The 15,612-nt window shown below is 34.6% G+C and overlaps 1 protein-coding gene, 1 long non-coding RNA gene and 1 pseudogene across 3 annotated transcripts; 1 reads left to right on the top strand and 2 right to left on the bottom strand.

The window, feature by feature from the left end:
• Nucleotides 1–151: 151 nt before the first annotated feature.
• On the bottom strand, nucleotides 152–3,087 carry LOC149398193 (geraniol 8-hydroxylase pseudogene; annotated as a pseudogene). The gene is made up of 2 exons (XR_016296977.1): nucleotides 2,148–3,087; nucleotides 152–301 (listed from the first exon to the last, which is right to left on the bottom strand). The product of XR_016296977.1 is annotated as a geraniol 8-hydroxylase pseudogene (transcript).
• Nucleotides 3,088–9,512: 6,425 nt separating this feature from the next.
• LOC149398192 (uncharacterized) lies at nucleotides 9,513–10,444 on the top strand. Its single transcript, XM_089615672.1, has 2 exons — nucleotides 9,513–10,308; nucleotides 10,416–10,444. The coding sequence occupies exons 1-2, from the start codon at nucleotides 9,588–9,590 to the stop codon at nucleotides 10,442–10,444; spliced, it is 750 nt and encodes a 249-aa protein (XP_089471798.1). The 5' UTR covers nucleotides 9,513–9,587.
• A 2,202-nt stretch (nucleotides 10,445–12,646) lies between these two features.
• On the bottom strand, nucleotides 12,647–13,063 carry LOC149398191 (uncharacterized). Its single transcript, XR_016297028.1, has 3 exons — nucleotides 12,947–13,063; nucleotides 12,784–12,876; nucleotides 12,647–12,711 (listed from the first exon to the last, which is right to left on the bottom strand). It is a non-coding gene; the product is annotated as an uncharacterized LOC149398191 (long non-coding RNA).
• Nucleotides 13,064–15,612: the final 2,549 nt, after the last annotated feature.

Genomic DNA, 15,612 nt, shown 5'->3' with positions numbered 1-15,612 from the left:
TGTCACATGCGTTTCCGCTTCTTAAAATATCATGTAGGCCAATAGTACTGTCACTATTATATAATAAAAAAATATATTATCAAACTCATGAACGTGTATAAATAAACATAAACATGAATACCACTTAATAACAACACAAGTCTTGCCAAGACTAAAGCATGTCTTTGACTTGGTTTCCTTTTCCGATGACTTGGTTGACTTCTTCTTTGACTTTTGACATCACTTTCGGGGCTCTGAGAAGCTCAGCCATCGACCACTCCAACGTCGATGATGTCGTCTCGGTTCCAGCACCAAATAGATCCTTGGTACATCACGAAGACACTAAAATTAATGATCTATATCTAATTAATTCATTAAGAGCCATATGTACATTACTTTATCCTTAATTGAGTGAGTGTAATAATCAAGGAATCAAGAAATTTTTAAAATCCTTGGAATATTTTTGGACTTAGCGGAGTGATACATTCAATTACATATATATACACATTAACAGTTTCTTTACAACATATTTTTAGAGTAACTAAAATTTTAAATTGGGGTTTGGCATATGTAGACTTTGGATTATGATTAATGTCTAATATTACATTTTAGTTTCTCAATAATAATATTTTTGCAGTGTTAGTCTCTCGATAGTTTTTTATAGGTTAGTTTGCACTCATGGTCCTATAACATTAGGAATTGTGGCAGATTAATTAGCTTATAATATTTTTTTGCACCAAAAGTCCTTAAATTAAACACTCAGAATAACCCTTGCAAGAAAAAATAATAATAAAGTTAGTTAAATTTGACGGAAATACACGTGGCAGCCTCAAATTAAACACGATTAAATATATTATAATAAAATTAAAAATATCATTTTTATAATAATTTTTTTTAAAACGACTTTTATATTATAATCAAGCATTGATGATATTGTAAAAATATTTTAATATTTATTTCTTAATATTAATTAGGCATTAATAATATCAATTTTATTAAACATTTTTGTAAACATTTTTATATTGAAACTATTTTTTTTTTCTGTCAAATTTTATTGACTTTATAATTTAACGGTGCAGCTAAAACTCAACATTAAGTATTTTTGATCGAAAAAAAATAATAAGTATTTAAATGTATGTTTATGAAAACATTAAGTATTTGTGCTGCTATGTTCTCTAAATCTAATTGAGTAAATTACATCCTAGATCTAAAAATAATATAGCACCTTTTTCCAAATTTTGATCGTATAGCAAAAACATACCTGTAGTTTAATATGCGTATAATATTTTGAAAGTCAAATGGAAAAAAGAAAAAGAAAAAAAGAGGAGCAGAAAAGCAGCTATTCTAGGTAAAAACAATGTCAAAGTTTCTCTTTCTCTTTGTCTTTATAATTTATTAGGATTCTATACGGATCATTAACTAACGTTGGTAAAATTTATTATAAAGGGAGAGATTTTTAGCCTAAAATTTATTGAAGGACAAGAGGAAGTTTAGAATTCATTATTAAGTGAAATTTTTAGCCTAAGAAATTATTGAAGGACAGTCCTAAGTCACTCGTAATATGACTTTTACGTATACGTGTTGTGGTAGCTGACTTATGATCTGAATAATTAGATAATCAAACTAAAATTCTAACATAAAAAATTCAAATACGTCATATATTTAGCCCTCCCTAAAGTTTATTGAGTGACTAGCATTGCCAATATATATATATATATATATATATATATATATATATATATATATATATATATATATTTGGAGATCTTTTATTTATTAACTTCTTGAGGTAAAAGAGTGATATTTTACAAACATTCCGAGTTCAGACAATAATAACTAATTAAACTAAAAATTAAATCGTTCGTTTTGTTTTAAAAAATCCAAGTATATTTATTTTTTCTTAATCAAGATATATAGTGTTTTTATCTATTATATATATATATAGTACTAAACTTCTGTGAAAATATGTGGATATTTCCATCATATGAATTAGGGCAGATATTTTAAATATAAGGAGAAACACTAATAATAATAATAATAATAATAATAATAATAATAATAATAATAATAATAATAATAATAATAATAATGATAATAATAATAATAATAATAATAATAATAATAATAATAATACTAATAATAATAATAATAATGAAAAAGAGCCATACCGATAACAAGTGTTTTATTGAGTTTCTCTCAAGCTGATCTTCTTTTCCAATCATGCCAATAAGAACATCTAAAACATCTTTCTCTTCCGTTTGACAGTTACTCTCTCCTCTAATCCTCAGCCTCTCACTTATGATCTTTTCGAACAAGTCCGAAAACTCCCGAAAATGATCCGTTGCTTGTCTCCTGATGCCTTGCGGGTCAAGCTTCCTCAGCAACGGGAAGAAATCCGCGACGTTAGGCTCACCCAGCACCTCGGCGATCTTCCGGACAGTGTCCCTGATTCCCACCGCCACGTCATCATCACCGCCACCACCGCCGGACCCTGAATTTCCCACCAAATCCACGGAGAAGAAAGTGGTGGACAGCGAGTTCAGAGAAGCCTTGAAAGCCGCTCTCCCGATCTCGACTACACCACAACGGCTAGTCTTCTCCCGAACCTCGTCGAGAAGCTCTTCCACTTTCTTGTGCCGCAAGTTACTGCTGGAGTCCAGGGCTTTCTTGGAGAACACGTGGAGGTTGCAGATCTTCCGGAGTGTTCTCCAAGCTCCGGTCGGAGGCGGCCAAACTATTCCGTACTGGGAATGGTCGAGGCAACGAGCGGCATCGGGGACTGTGCGCTCTGAAAAGGACTGGTCGTGGGTCTGGAGTATTTCTTTGGCCATGGCCGGAGAAGAGACCACGATCGTCGTGACTCGGCCGAGCTTCAGGCTCATGATCGGGCCGTACTTCTTGGAGAGATCGGCGAGAGATTTGTGGGGCTGTTTGTCGCCGATCTCCAACAGGTTTCCGATGATCGGAAAAGGCTTAGGCCCAGGAGGAATCTTTTCGCCTCTTCTCGCCGTGGTTTTAATTACAAAGAAATAAATGAAATGAAGGAGAAGAATAAGAAGAAGAGGATACAGAAAATATGACTTAACGTCCATGGCTCTCTCTCTGTCTCTCTCTGTCTCTCTCTCTCTCTCTATATATATGTTCTAATGAAGCAGGATTTTCATTTCTATACATACTTGCATGACTTTCTAATATGAATGATTCATTAATCACATATCCGTACGTACATACATGTGGCTTGAGGTTTTAGATTTCCATAGTAATTAATATTCGTATAGTCAAGGACGAAGGTTGGGGGAGAGCTTATTTTTTAAAATTTAGGCATCGTAGAAAAGTTATAATTAGCAAATATTAATTTTATAAATTAGCCAATTAATTTTATAATTTCATCATTAATGGAAATAAAAATGAATCAATAAATACCACAATATTTCATGCTTTCAAAATAATAAAGTTTAAAAAAAGAGATTTGTAAGTAACTATGCCACTTTAAATATGTGATTTTGGATCTAGCTTATGTTTGACAATTTTTAGGGATATAGCCAAATGGCTTATGTGACAATAATTAAGGTCTGATTTACCCTTATTTATTAACAAATTCGTCACTTTCTCTCTCCTATTTTTTTCAAATAATCTTTTTTTCATCAAAACTTCAAAAATTCGTATCTTTCTCATACGAACTCGAAATTGAGTGATTTCAGATCCTACAAATTCGTGGCGTCGAGATCTTCAAAAATAGACCCATTGTGTTTGATGAAAAATTATGTTTAATGTATTATATTTACATTTCCATTTTTTTTTTGATAAATTTCAATTCTTTCCATATTTAAGGTAATAACATGATTTTTCTACACCCATGATATTAAAAATGATTTTCATCAAACACAATGGATCTATTCTTGAAGATCTTGGCGTCACGAATCCGTAGGATTTGGAATCACTCAATTTCGAGTTCGTATGAGAAAGATATGAATTTTTGAAGTTTTGATGCAAAAAAAAATATTTGAAAAAAAATAAGAGAGAGAAAGTGACGAATTTGTTAATAAATAAGGGCAAATCAGACCTTAATTATTGCCACATAAGTCATTTGACTATATCCCTAAAAATTGTCAAACATAGGCTAGATCCAAATTTCATAGTTTCATTTTGGCTATTTTGCTATACTGTCCAAAAAAAAGGAATTCGAAAAGAAAAGAAAAATTAGTTATCTGAATCAATCAGTTAATTAGTAATAATAAATAAAAATGAATTATATCACCGGATGCATGCAATTTTTAATTCCTTTATTTTAGCAAAATCTCTCTCTCTCTCTCTCTCATGTTCAAATCATATTTAAAATAACTTAGTTTTCTTATTTATAACGGGTTATAATTATCGATGCTAGTTTACAAAATTAACAAAACGTACACATATAACAGGTTATAATTATCGATACTCAGGGGCGGACCCAGGTGCTAGCCTCGATATCAATTGCTGATAATTTAAGTAGCCAAGGTTTCGTATAAAGGTTTCCTAATAACAGTGGATAAAAAGTGTACTACTATATAAATGCATGCTCTTTTAGGATTTATCTTAAATTTTATAATTTTGATTAATAATGTCACATACGATTTATAATGTTAATATATTATGTAATTTATTTGGCCAATAATATCATTTCTCAAAAAAAAAAAAAAAAGGGCCTACTACAATTGTATAAGATTTTGACACATTAAAAAAAACTAATTAATTCTAAATGTGACCGACTATAAAACTCTAATAACTACACATCAAAATATTTCGTTTTAAGAACTATTTAACTAATTTTAAACTTGATTTTAAGAACTAGTCAATATTTCGTTTAGTTTGGTTAAATTATATTTATCAAAGTTAGCGTATAAATTGATGATGAAAATATTAAAGACAATCATGTAAAATACTATCTTATTAGAGGTCACATTACCAAATGTGACTAAATTTTATACATGTTGGCTAGATTACGTTTTAAGTGGTCTACTTTATTTTTAAAACTACTACAAATAAGTCACTTCTAAAAGTCAAAAAGTCGATTACATATATTTGAGTTTTAGAAGCGACTCTAAAAATGGCAAGTTGCTTCTAATAAAAAATTAAACAATTGTATCAAGTTAACTCAATAAACCGTAATCGTTGTGTAAGATGCATGAAGCGAGTAGCAGTCCAGGGTTGGCTATAGCCCCCCCTCAAAAAAGATTTTGCACTTTTTTCCCAGTTTTTATTTTATTTTTACATTTTTTACCTTCAAAATTTACAAATCAACCCCCCTGAATTTTTTGTTGGAAATTAGCAGCTCTAGTCTAGATCCTGGCTTCGTCCCTGGTAAGACGTGTAATTCAAAATATGCGAAACGCTATTTAAAAAATTTAAACAAATTTTTAAAAGGTTAATTAATTATACATTATATTACATTGTCCAGGGCATATTAAATGGCTATTTTAAAAGCATATATGTGAAATATTGACTACTCAGCAATCTCTAAATGTTTAGAGTGAACATATTAATTTGATGTTGTGGGGCTTCTATTTACTTTTTGGATATGATGCCATCAATAGGATTTCGAGGTTGATAAATGCCATTTATTTGCTTTCTTATCCAATTGTTTTGATTTCATTAAGAAATGCGTAACTGCACAATTAAGCCACTATAAACGTCAAAATTACAATTTATCTACGTTTCAAATATGTTTTAAATATAGCCACAAAATTTAACGTAGCAAGTTATTTTCTATTAATTTTTTTTTATATTTTGAATACTTGTATACTGTTGATTTCTATTAATGACTATTGTTGCAAAATTAAAAAAACGTTGGCTATTTATCAAAATTTGAGTTTATATATATGCTAATTAGCTGTCTATTTTTTATTTGTAATTGAAGACTTAACATCGCTAATTAATAAATTGCTCCTAGATCAAGATTATAAATTCATGGGGAAATAGTGGCAAAAAAATTTAATGTTTACGGGTTTTAACACTCAAGTACTCATTCTTTAAAATTTGAGGGAAAAATATCCAAAGTCAAGAATTTGTTCCTCCGTTAGTACCCGAGCAATTAAATTGGATGAAATGACACATGTACCCATCTCAAAATTAAAAAAAAATTAATGTAATTTTAATTATGTTTAAATTTAAAAAATAAAAAATTGTTTACTCTTTATTTATGGTGGGACTTTATCATACATATTATAATAAAGTTGTAGCAACAACTATTAACGTCTATAATATATATATATATATATATATATATATATATATATAATTTAACACTTCTAATATAATAAACATTTAAGGCCTTGAAGAATTAATGACAGTGACACAAATAATAACAAAAATAAGATTTTTTTTTTTGGTTTTTTTTACATAATTTGCATAAATATACAACCCATAAATATCAGTCCATTTTCATGTAAAAAAACAAAAACAAATATAAAAAATCTTATTTTGTCATTACTTGCATTTCGCAGTCATTAATTCTTCAAAAGTCTTAAATGTTGTCTCTTCTAATATGTGCGATAAAGTCTCATCATAAGTAAAGAGAGAGCAATTTTTTTATTTAAACATAATTGAAAAAAATTATTTTTTTCAATTTTGAGATAGTTACACATGTCATTTCATCCAATTTAACAGCTCGGGTACTAACGGATGAACAAATTTTTGACTTTGGATATTTTTTCCGCAACTTTTAAAGAATATATACTTAAGTGTTAGAAACCCGTAAACATTGGGTCTTTTTGTCGCCATATCCTCTAAATTCATTATGACCGAGCTGTCTAAATTATTTGGCAAGATATTTGACGTATCTAAAAGCCTGGTTTGTGCTAGAAGATCTCATCACCTTATAAGCTTCAACCTCATCGCCTTATGGTTTGGATGCCTAAAAAAAATAAATAAATAAATAAAATAAAATAAAAAAAATTCCAACCGTTGTCAAAAGATAAAGTAAGTTATTCTCTATAGTCAATATTTGGAAAAATACCTGAATCGTCTGTAGAAGATCTTTTGCTTTGCTTTCTCTTTTGAAGCTCTACGGTTGAAATACAAAGCTCTCAAACAAGAAGATAGGATCATTTTATTTTTTGTTCATATCCTTTAAAAGAGCTTGTATAAGCTCACCTGCGTGAACAATTAAGTCGTTAGAAGTTGGGTCATTTCATAGTCAGCATTTCAACTTAAATATCCAAGATGAAGGATACGATTTCCTCATTCAATTTAAAGCTTGGAGAAAAAAGAAATAGACTTGAATTATTTCCACCATATTTAATATTTCATTTTCAAATTGAAATACAAGTCCTACAAAAGCTTTGAGGACTTGGTGGCCCAAATTTTGAACATGACGAATTAGGATTTTTTATTTTTTTGCATTAAAATGTTGCTTCCAGAGTAACTGATTTTGGCTCGGCATTCACGGACGCACCAACTGGTCAAAATGAGTAACTTATTTTTCTTTGAGTGTGTTTTGTAATTAAAGTTGTTTTGATTTTTACCAATATATATTACTCTCGAGGAGCCATATTAAATAATAATAAAACAATCCCCTAACAAGATTGGGAAGTAGATTAATTTTGCAACGTGCTTAGACTTTCAAGTCAGTATGGTCCACACTCCACACGGGTTTCACACAAGCGTAGACTTTCAAGTCAACTATGAAGTTGGGACTGGATTCAACGTGGTTATTACTTATCAGTGACAAATAATTAAATATATGTAACGATTTCTTAGGCTATTTTTTACTACGCAGCTTTTCCTCTGTTATCAAGTGTCAATTGTCACTAGCACCTTTCATCAGTACTTAATGATTTTCCAGCACAATATGTTAAAAAAAAATGGTGCAAGAAATTGCAAGGAAAGAATGTTAGAATAATTTTGGGACTACTAATGTCATTAAATAAATGTGTTGGGTCATTATTAATTAAGTCAAAATTGATGTGGTCTAATTTAGAATAAAGTTTGTGACTTAAGGACATATTTGTCATGAAGTTATTATGTGGCTACCATAAGTGCTAATCTAATTTGATGAGGGGCCAAATTAGAAATAAGCAATAGTTATTAGTAACTGCCTGGCAGTTATTAATAACAAGGTAGGTCCCTGATTGCAGTACGATTATTTTCTTGTATCCCCATCAACAAAAATTCTCCAGACTCAGACAAACTGCAATCAGAAGATCATCCCAACTCTTGGTGTTTGCAATCTATGGATTCAGGTACGCTTCCGCTATTAAGATCTATGGTTTGGTTTCTCTTGAATTGAATTAGGATTTCTTTTAGGGATTTAAAACCCTAACAATTCAGGTACGATTCCGCTATTAAGATCTATAGTTTGGTTTCTCTTGAATTGAATTAGGATTATTTTTCTTTTTGGAATTTAAAATCCTAACAATTGATATCAGAGCGTTCCTAATTTTAATTCATGAGAAATTGCCGATATTGGTTTTCAGTTTGTAGTTCGTTTATGATCACCTGGATTATGTCTATTGTCGGTTATAGTTTTGCTTTGCGGTTCGGTGGTTTTATTGCACAATTCTGGATATATACGCTCTTTACTTTGCTTTTGCGTTATCTGTTTGGCACTTTTGTTTTGAAATTTTTGGTCGAAAACAACAGTACAATGCTTTACGATTATCATTTTTTTTATCGCACATGGATTCAGTGAATTTGGTTTGATCATATGCGCACTTGCTATGCATTGGGTTTTGGTTTTTCGTTCGTTCGAAGTAAAGTGTTCAGAATTGTTCGTTAATCATAAGTCCCTACCTTTTATGATATTTGTGTTTTAAATAACAATTCTTCTATCAGCTTTAATTTGTCGCACATGTTGTGCGTGTAATTATGGATTCAGAATTGGTGGTCATTCTTCACAATTAATATCTCTCTATATAAATATATATAGAGAGAACTGTACTTCAGAACTGTACTTCGGTTGTCTGTGCATTGGCTATTAAATTATGTTTGGCTTGACTTTATATAATGATGTATTATATATGCATTTGCAAAAGTTTGTATCTTCAAAATTTACATCCAGAGTCATATGAGCATATATCACATTATGTTTTGGTAATTCAAATTAATGGTATATATAATTATTTGTCCATTATTCATAATAAATAATCAAAACAAAAATGTCGCCAAAGTGACCTCTCTTGTCTAGATTATTTATGAAGAATTTTAGATGTTGTGTATTTGTTGATTTATGCGGATACTAGTCGGCCCAAAGGAAGATTAGTGACTGGCCAAATTACATATACATATTTGTGATGATAAACATGTAACAATTGTAAAGTTTTGCTTGTGAATAATTGATCGATCCAAAGATAGGTTAATTTTTACGAGCCTTATTGTTAGTGTTTGATCATTACAACAAGATTACCATTAGCAGTTAATATTATTGTCCAAAGACTTGATATTGATGTTGCATTAGGTATCTTGGGATGGGATTTACCATTATTTGAATTTTATTGCTTATTAAGGTTAATTTTTTGTGTGTATATATGTTTATGTGATTGTATTGTTCTATTTCAGCTGTTGCTACTGTATCTGCTAATCTCAATTCGGTTCCGGTCCTTAATGGTAACAACTTTAAGGATTGGAAGGAGAACATGATGATTGTTCTTGGCTGCATGGATCTTGACTTATCGCTTAGAATGGATAAGCCGGCTTCTCTTACGGATGCTAGTTCCGCCGATGATAGGCGGATCTATGAGAAGTGGGACCGTTCTAACCGAATGAGTCTTATGATCATCAAGCGCGGCATACCTGAAGCTTTTAGGGGTGCGGTGTCTGAACAGATCACCAATGCCAAAGATTTTCTTGCCGAAATCGAAAAGCGCTTTGAAACGAGCGATAAGGCTGAAACGAGCACTCTTTTAAAGAAGCTTATTTCAATGAAGTTCAATGGCAATGAAAACATAAGGGAGTACATTATGAAAATGTCTCATATTGCTTCAAAGTTGAAAGGACTCAAACTTGAGTTATCGGATGACTTGCTTGTCCATTTGGTCCTTATATCTCTCCCTCCTAAATTCAGTCAATTTCAGGTCAGTTATAACTGCCAGAGAGAGAAATGGTTTCTTAACGAGCTCATTTCATTTTGTGTTCAAGAGGAGGAAAGATTGAAGCAAGATAAGACTGAAAGTGCTCATTTGGCAAGTACCTCTAAAAGTAAGAATCTCAAGAGGAAAAATGAGGCTGCTAAAGATAAAGGTCCGGCACTAAAGAAACAAGCCCAACAGGAGCTTCCAGAGGGTTGTTTCTTTTGCAAGAAGCTTGGACACGAGAAGAAGGAATGTCCTAAGTATCGCATATGGCGTCAGAAGAAAGGTACATTCCTTGCTTTAGTCTGTTCTAAGGTTAATTTGGCTTCAGTACCTAGAAACACTTGGTGGTTAGATTCTGGTGCTACTTCTAACATAAGTGTTTCGATGCAGGGTTGCCTGAGCTACCGAAGGCCAAGTGATGCCGAAAGACGCATCTATGTTGATGATGGCAAGTCGGTAGATGTGGAAGCAATTGGGCATTTTAGATTGTTATTAAGTACTGGTTATTATTTGGATTTAATAGATACTTTTGTTGTACCGTCGTTTAGATGGAATTTGGTTTCTGTTTCTTATTTGGACAACTTAGGATATTGTTGTTCATTTCAAAACAGTAAGTTCAGTTTATCTATTAATTCTAAAGTTGTTGAGACCGGTTCACTTCTTGTTTATGACAATCTTTATATGCTTGAAACTGTTGCTTCTTATAATGAAACCTTGAATGTGGAATCACGTGGTACTAAGCGCAAATTAAGCAATGAGAATTCAAGTTCTTTATGGCACAAGCGATTAGGTCACATTTCTAGAAATAGAATTGAAAGGCTTGTTTCCGAAGGAATTTTGGATCAAATTGATTTTTCAGACTTTGATGTATGTGTTGCATGTATCAAAGGAAAACAGACTCTTATAGCTTCATCCACCATGGCAGCAGAATTCGTAGCATGTTATGAGGCATTTAACCATGGTATATCGCTGATGAATTTTGTCACGGGGCTGCGTCTTGTGGAAGGAATTGAAAGGCCGCTTAAGTTATATTGTGACAATAAATCAGCCATAATGTATTCCAACAACAACAGGAGCTCGACGAAGTCGAAACATATCGACATCAAGTTCTTAGTTGTTAAGAAAAGAGTGCAAAGTGGACAGATTTACATAGAGCATTTAGGAACAAACTCCATGATAGCGGACCCTCTTACAAAGGGTCTACCACCGAAGGTCTTTCAATAACACACTTCTCATATGTGTGTTGTAGAGCTTTACACTAGTACAATTGATAGCATCAGGTGCGACAAAAGTCGCACCTGAAAGCACAAATGTCGCACCTGAAAGTATCATCAGGTGCGACTTTAGATGCGACAAAGTCGCATCTGAAAGTGCGCACCTGATGATATTAGGTGCGACTAGTCGCACCTGAAAGTCATCACTATCAGGTGCGACATTTTAGGTGCGACAAGTCGCACCAAACGTCGCACCTAAATATCCCTCAAAATAAGAAATTAAAGCGTGAATTATAGTATCAGATGCGACTAGTCGCATCTGATACTTTCGCGGGAAGAGTATCAGATGCGACTAGTCGCATCTGATAGTAATTCCCCGCGAAATATTTGGCGGGTGTTAGTACAATCGGATGCGACTAGTCGCATCCGATACTCTTCCCGCGAAAGTATCAGATGCGACTAGTCGCATCCGATTGTCTGTAGTTATTTTTTTTAAAATGCTGATTCTATTAGAATCAGCCATTTAAATATATAAAAATTATAATTTAAAAAATTAATTAAATAATTTTTTTGTTAAATTAAATAAATAATTTGAATAATATTAATTAGAATAAGTATATAAATAATAATATTAAATTCATAAAATTTGATAATTTACATTCAATAAATTAAAAAAATTACAATTTATTCTTTTTGTTTCCCTTTTTCATTCGAAGTCTGCCAATTCTGGAATGCACGGCCTCCTCTTCCGCCAGATCTTGCTCGTGCGCCTTGGCGGCCTGATGCGCTGCCGCTCGAACGATGTCGCTGAAATTCTACCGAACCTGGCGTCTGATCAGCATTTCGCATGGAAGCGGATGGCGGCGTCTGAACATTCGGCATTGAAGCGGATGCCGGCGTCTGAACATTCGGCATTGAAGCTGATGGCGGCGTCGTGGCAGGGTGCATCATCGCGGGGGATGTCTGCATGGGAGACGGATGCTGCTGTGTGTAGGCAAAGAACTGTCGCTGAAACGCCTCCATCTGAGCTTGTTGTGCGGCCAACGCTGCTTGTAGCTCGCTAATCACTGGATCTGGAACGCGCGTCGATGAAGAACCTGAGGACGAGCTGTCGTCCTGAGCCTGAGCCAAGAGATACGAGGATCTCGGGATCGAGGGACCTATCCCGACATACCAATCTCGACGTTGCCCGAGAACAGTATCCATCGTGTACTGCTCCGCCTGGTCTATGTCAAACATTTGGCCTGACTCCGCTGCTTGTCGCTGCATATCCTCGACTTGAGTCATAATTCGCGCCTTCAAACATATGTTAAAAAAATTATTAAGATTATCGAAACTTGATTATTAAGTAATTAACACAAGTAACTTACAAATGCTTGTTGCGCCCAAGCTGTCGTCCAATTGCCTTGATCATCTTGATGTTTTTTCTCCCACGTGTTTAACGCCGAGGCCAAAGTCTCATCTTCCCTACTCTGCAGTTCTTATGAAAATATGAGTAATGTATTTATTGCAAAAAAAAAATTACAAAATTAGAATAAACTTACGTTCAAATGTCGATGAGCCAAAAAAGAAATCGACCCTTGTGTGGACTTCGTTTTCTTGTTCTTGGAATTGTCTCTGTTGCGAGTAGACTTTTTCTGCACATATTAAATTGCGTTATAATTCGATTTCATAGAAGATAACATAATTTTTAGAATTATACATTACCTTCCAATCGTCAGTTGCGAACTCCTCTATCACCTTCTCCCAATCGTCTTTTTGATATCCTTTTGGGATTTCTTTCTTGGCGACATTCATTTGCCCACAACATTTTCCTAAGAAAGTCCCTGATAATCTAGACTTTTGGTTGCGCCTCATACGCTTTGCATCGCGAATGATAGTCTGGTCAATCTGATGATGATAGCAATCCGCCGGAAGCAGCTCATCGGTCTCATCATCCTTGTACACGAAAGTGTACTCGGAATGAAGTGCGCTCAGAATATTGCCCAACATCTGGGGCGTCACTTCGTTCCAATCACGAAGTGTGACCGGGATATGGACTTTCACCAAAGCGCCGACGCGGTTGTTGAATACTCCTACCCTTTTTTATTGTTTTTCTTACGTCCTGGTAGAAAGTTTGGTTGATTGGGTCGTACCTAACAACTTTCGCACCGGGTACCCCATGCGCTGCTTTTGCCGAAGTAGACCCGGTTGTTGGTCCCCTTGTTTTCTTAGAACCTTGGGAACCCGGTGTCTCTAGCGGAGACTCATCTCCACCTGCTCCTGAACGGTGTAGCGGAGACTCATCTCCACCTGCATCTGACATCCTGTAAGATGTGAACAATATTAGTAAATAAATATTAGTTTTCTGTTTAAAAAAAACGTGGACGGCACCACGGATTTTATTATTAACAAACCTCACATATGGCGGAGGAAAACCGTGGTTACATTATATAGTAAATAAACATACAAAAAAGATATTAATCATTCATCATCGTCCATGCCTATAATGTTAATATCATCTTCTATATCGACATCAACATCTTCTCCCTCAAAAACGACATGTCTCTCATTTTCATCATCGTCTTCTTCATCATCGTCAACGACAGTCACTAACTCAGCTTCATCGATTTCGTGTCGATGATTCAAACGCTCGATGTTTGACAACTCTATAGTCAATGGGATCGAGGCTGAGTTGGAGGGGTCAACTTCAGGAATGTCCCAAATCCCTCGATGATTGCATTCCTGGACGATTTCCCAGTCGCCGCCTTTAATAAGATCTTCGATGTAAAAAACTTGTTTCACTTGAGTCGCGAGTACGTACGGCTCCTCTTTAAACCACTGTTTCGCAGTATAAGCATTCGTTTCTCCAGTAGTCTTATCGGTGTGCACTAGTCGGTTTGCATGATACTTGTCACCGTACCAAATGCATTTGAACAATACAACACTACAGTTATGCCTATAGTTCACGACGATGACGTCTTCCATTCGACCATAGTAAGTGAAATCATCCACAAGTACACATACACCGCTATTTTGAGTGACTCGTTGATTATCGCGACGACGAGTGATGAACTTCACGCCATTTACAAAGCAGCTCGGATATTGATAGGCGACTTGAAGGGAACCGATAGAAAGCGAATAGAGCTCGTCAGACACGTCAGAACCACTAGCTTTCATATCAAAAATCTGATTACGAAAGAAAGCATTATTAGCACTTGTGCGTTTATCAAAAAATTGCATTGATATTGTGTTATTACCTTCTTCTCAAACCAAATTTTGAACCTCTTTCTATGCTCCGCTTCAATATCGCGAACTCCAGATTCGCTCAAGAGATCCAAATGCTCGCTGTTATTAAAAACATTACTTCAATAGCAATATATAAAAAAGAATGAATTGAAACACATTCCCAACGATAACTTACGTCAAATATGGATCCACTTCAGGACAGTTGGTATAGATGTACCACTCCGCGTTCTCTTTCTGTTCATCGTCTAATACTATCGGTTTCATCATCCCATAAGGCACACACATCTCGGATCGAAAAACAGAGAGCTCTTGCACTTGAACTTCATCTACACTTTTTTTATCTTCAAGATACCTTGCAACGAACGTCAGAGCTTCTTCTACAACATAAGCTTCCGCAATAGAGCCTTCTGGTCTAGCTCTATTTTTGACAAAATGTTTTAATGTCCCAAGGTATCTCTCAAATGGGTACATCCACCGCATATGCACCGGGCCGCCATACAACGCTTCATCTGGTAGATGAATCGCCACGTGAATCATGATCGTGAAAAAAGCTGGTGGAAATATCATCTCAAGCTTACACAAGATCTCGATGATAGACTCTTGCGCATTTTCAAGATCTTCTACTCTCAAGGTTCTCGAACTTATCAGCTTGAAAAAGTTGCAAAGCTCGGAGATCGTCTGATGTATTTCTTTTGGCACAAAAGGACGAATACCAACAGCCAACAACCTCTGCAAGATCACGTGGCAATCATGCGACTTCAAACCTGTGAGTTTTCCATCAGCAGTCACATTTTTCTTCAAATTCCCAGCAACCCCATCTGGAAATTTGACAGATTGGAGGAACTCGGTAAATCGCTGCCTCTGAACAAGGGTTAAGGTGTAAGATGCTCGCGGTTTGTACCACGAATCCCCTTGTTTTTTCAAGTGGAGAGCGGTCTTGATGCCCAAGTCCATCAAATCAAACCTCGCCTTATCTGTGTCGTAGTTCTTCTTTTCTAAGCTGAGCAAGGTTCCGAGAAGATTCTCGCACATGTTTGCCAGTTGTCGTGCAAGAGACACTAGCCAACTGAGCGAGTATGTCTTGCGGAGTCAACTTCTCGGGTTTACTGCGTTTCTTGTGGCGATCCTTGTAGTGATCGGTGCTT

The sequence above is a fragment of the Urtica dioica genome, chromosome 5, assembly GCF_054948205.1.
Source record: "Urtica dioica subsp. dioica isolate 48M chromosome 5, U.dioica_male_clone48M_v1_H2, whole genome shotgun sequence".
Classification (NCBI taxonomy): Eukaryota; Viridiplantae; Streptophyta; class Magnoliopsida; order Rosales; family Urticaceae; genus Urtica; species Urtica dioica.
This window is presented reverse-complemented; position numbering and strand designations above follow the sequence as displayed.

What these genes read in the sequence shown, in the direction of transcription:
- LOC149398192 (XM_089615672.1), top strand. Translation starts at nt 9,588, where the DNA reads ATGATGATTGTTCTTGGCTGCATGGATCTTGACTTATCGCTTAGAATG. An exon ending in CATATGGCGTCAGAAGAAAG is followed by an intron (nt 10,309 to 10,415) that starts GTACATTCCTTG and finishes GTTTCGATGCAG; the next exon opens with GGTTGCCTGAGCTACCGAAG.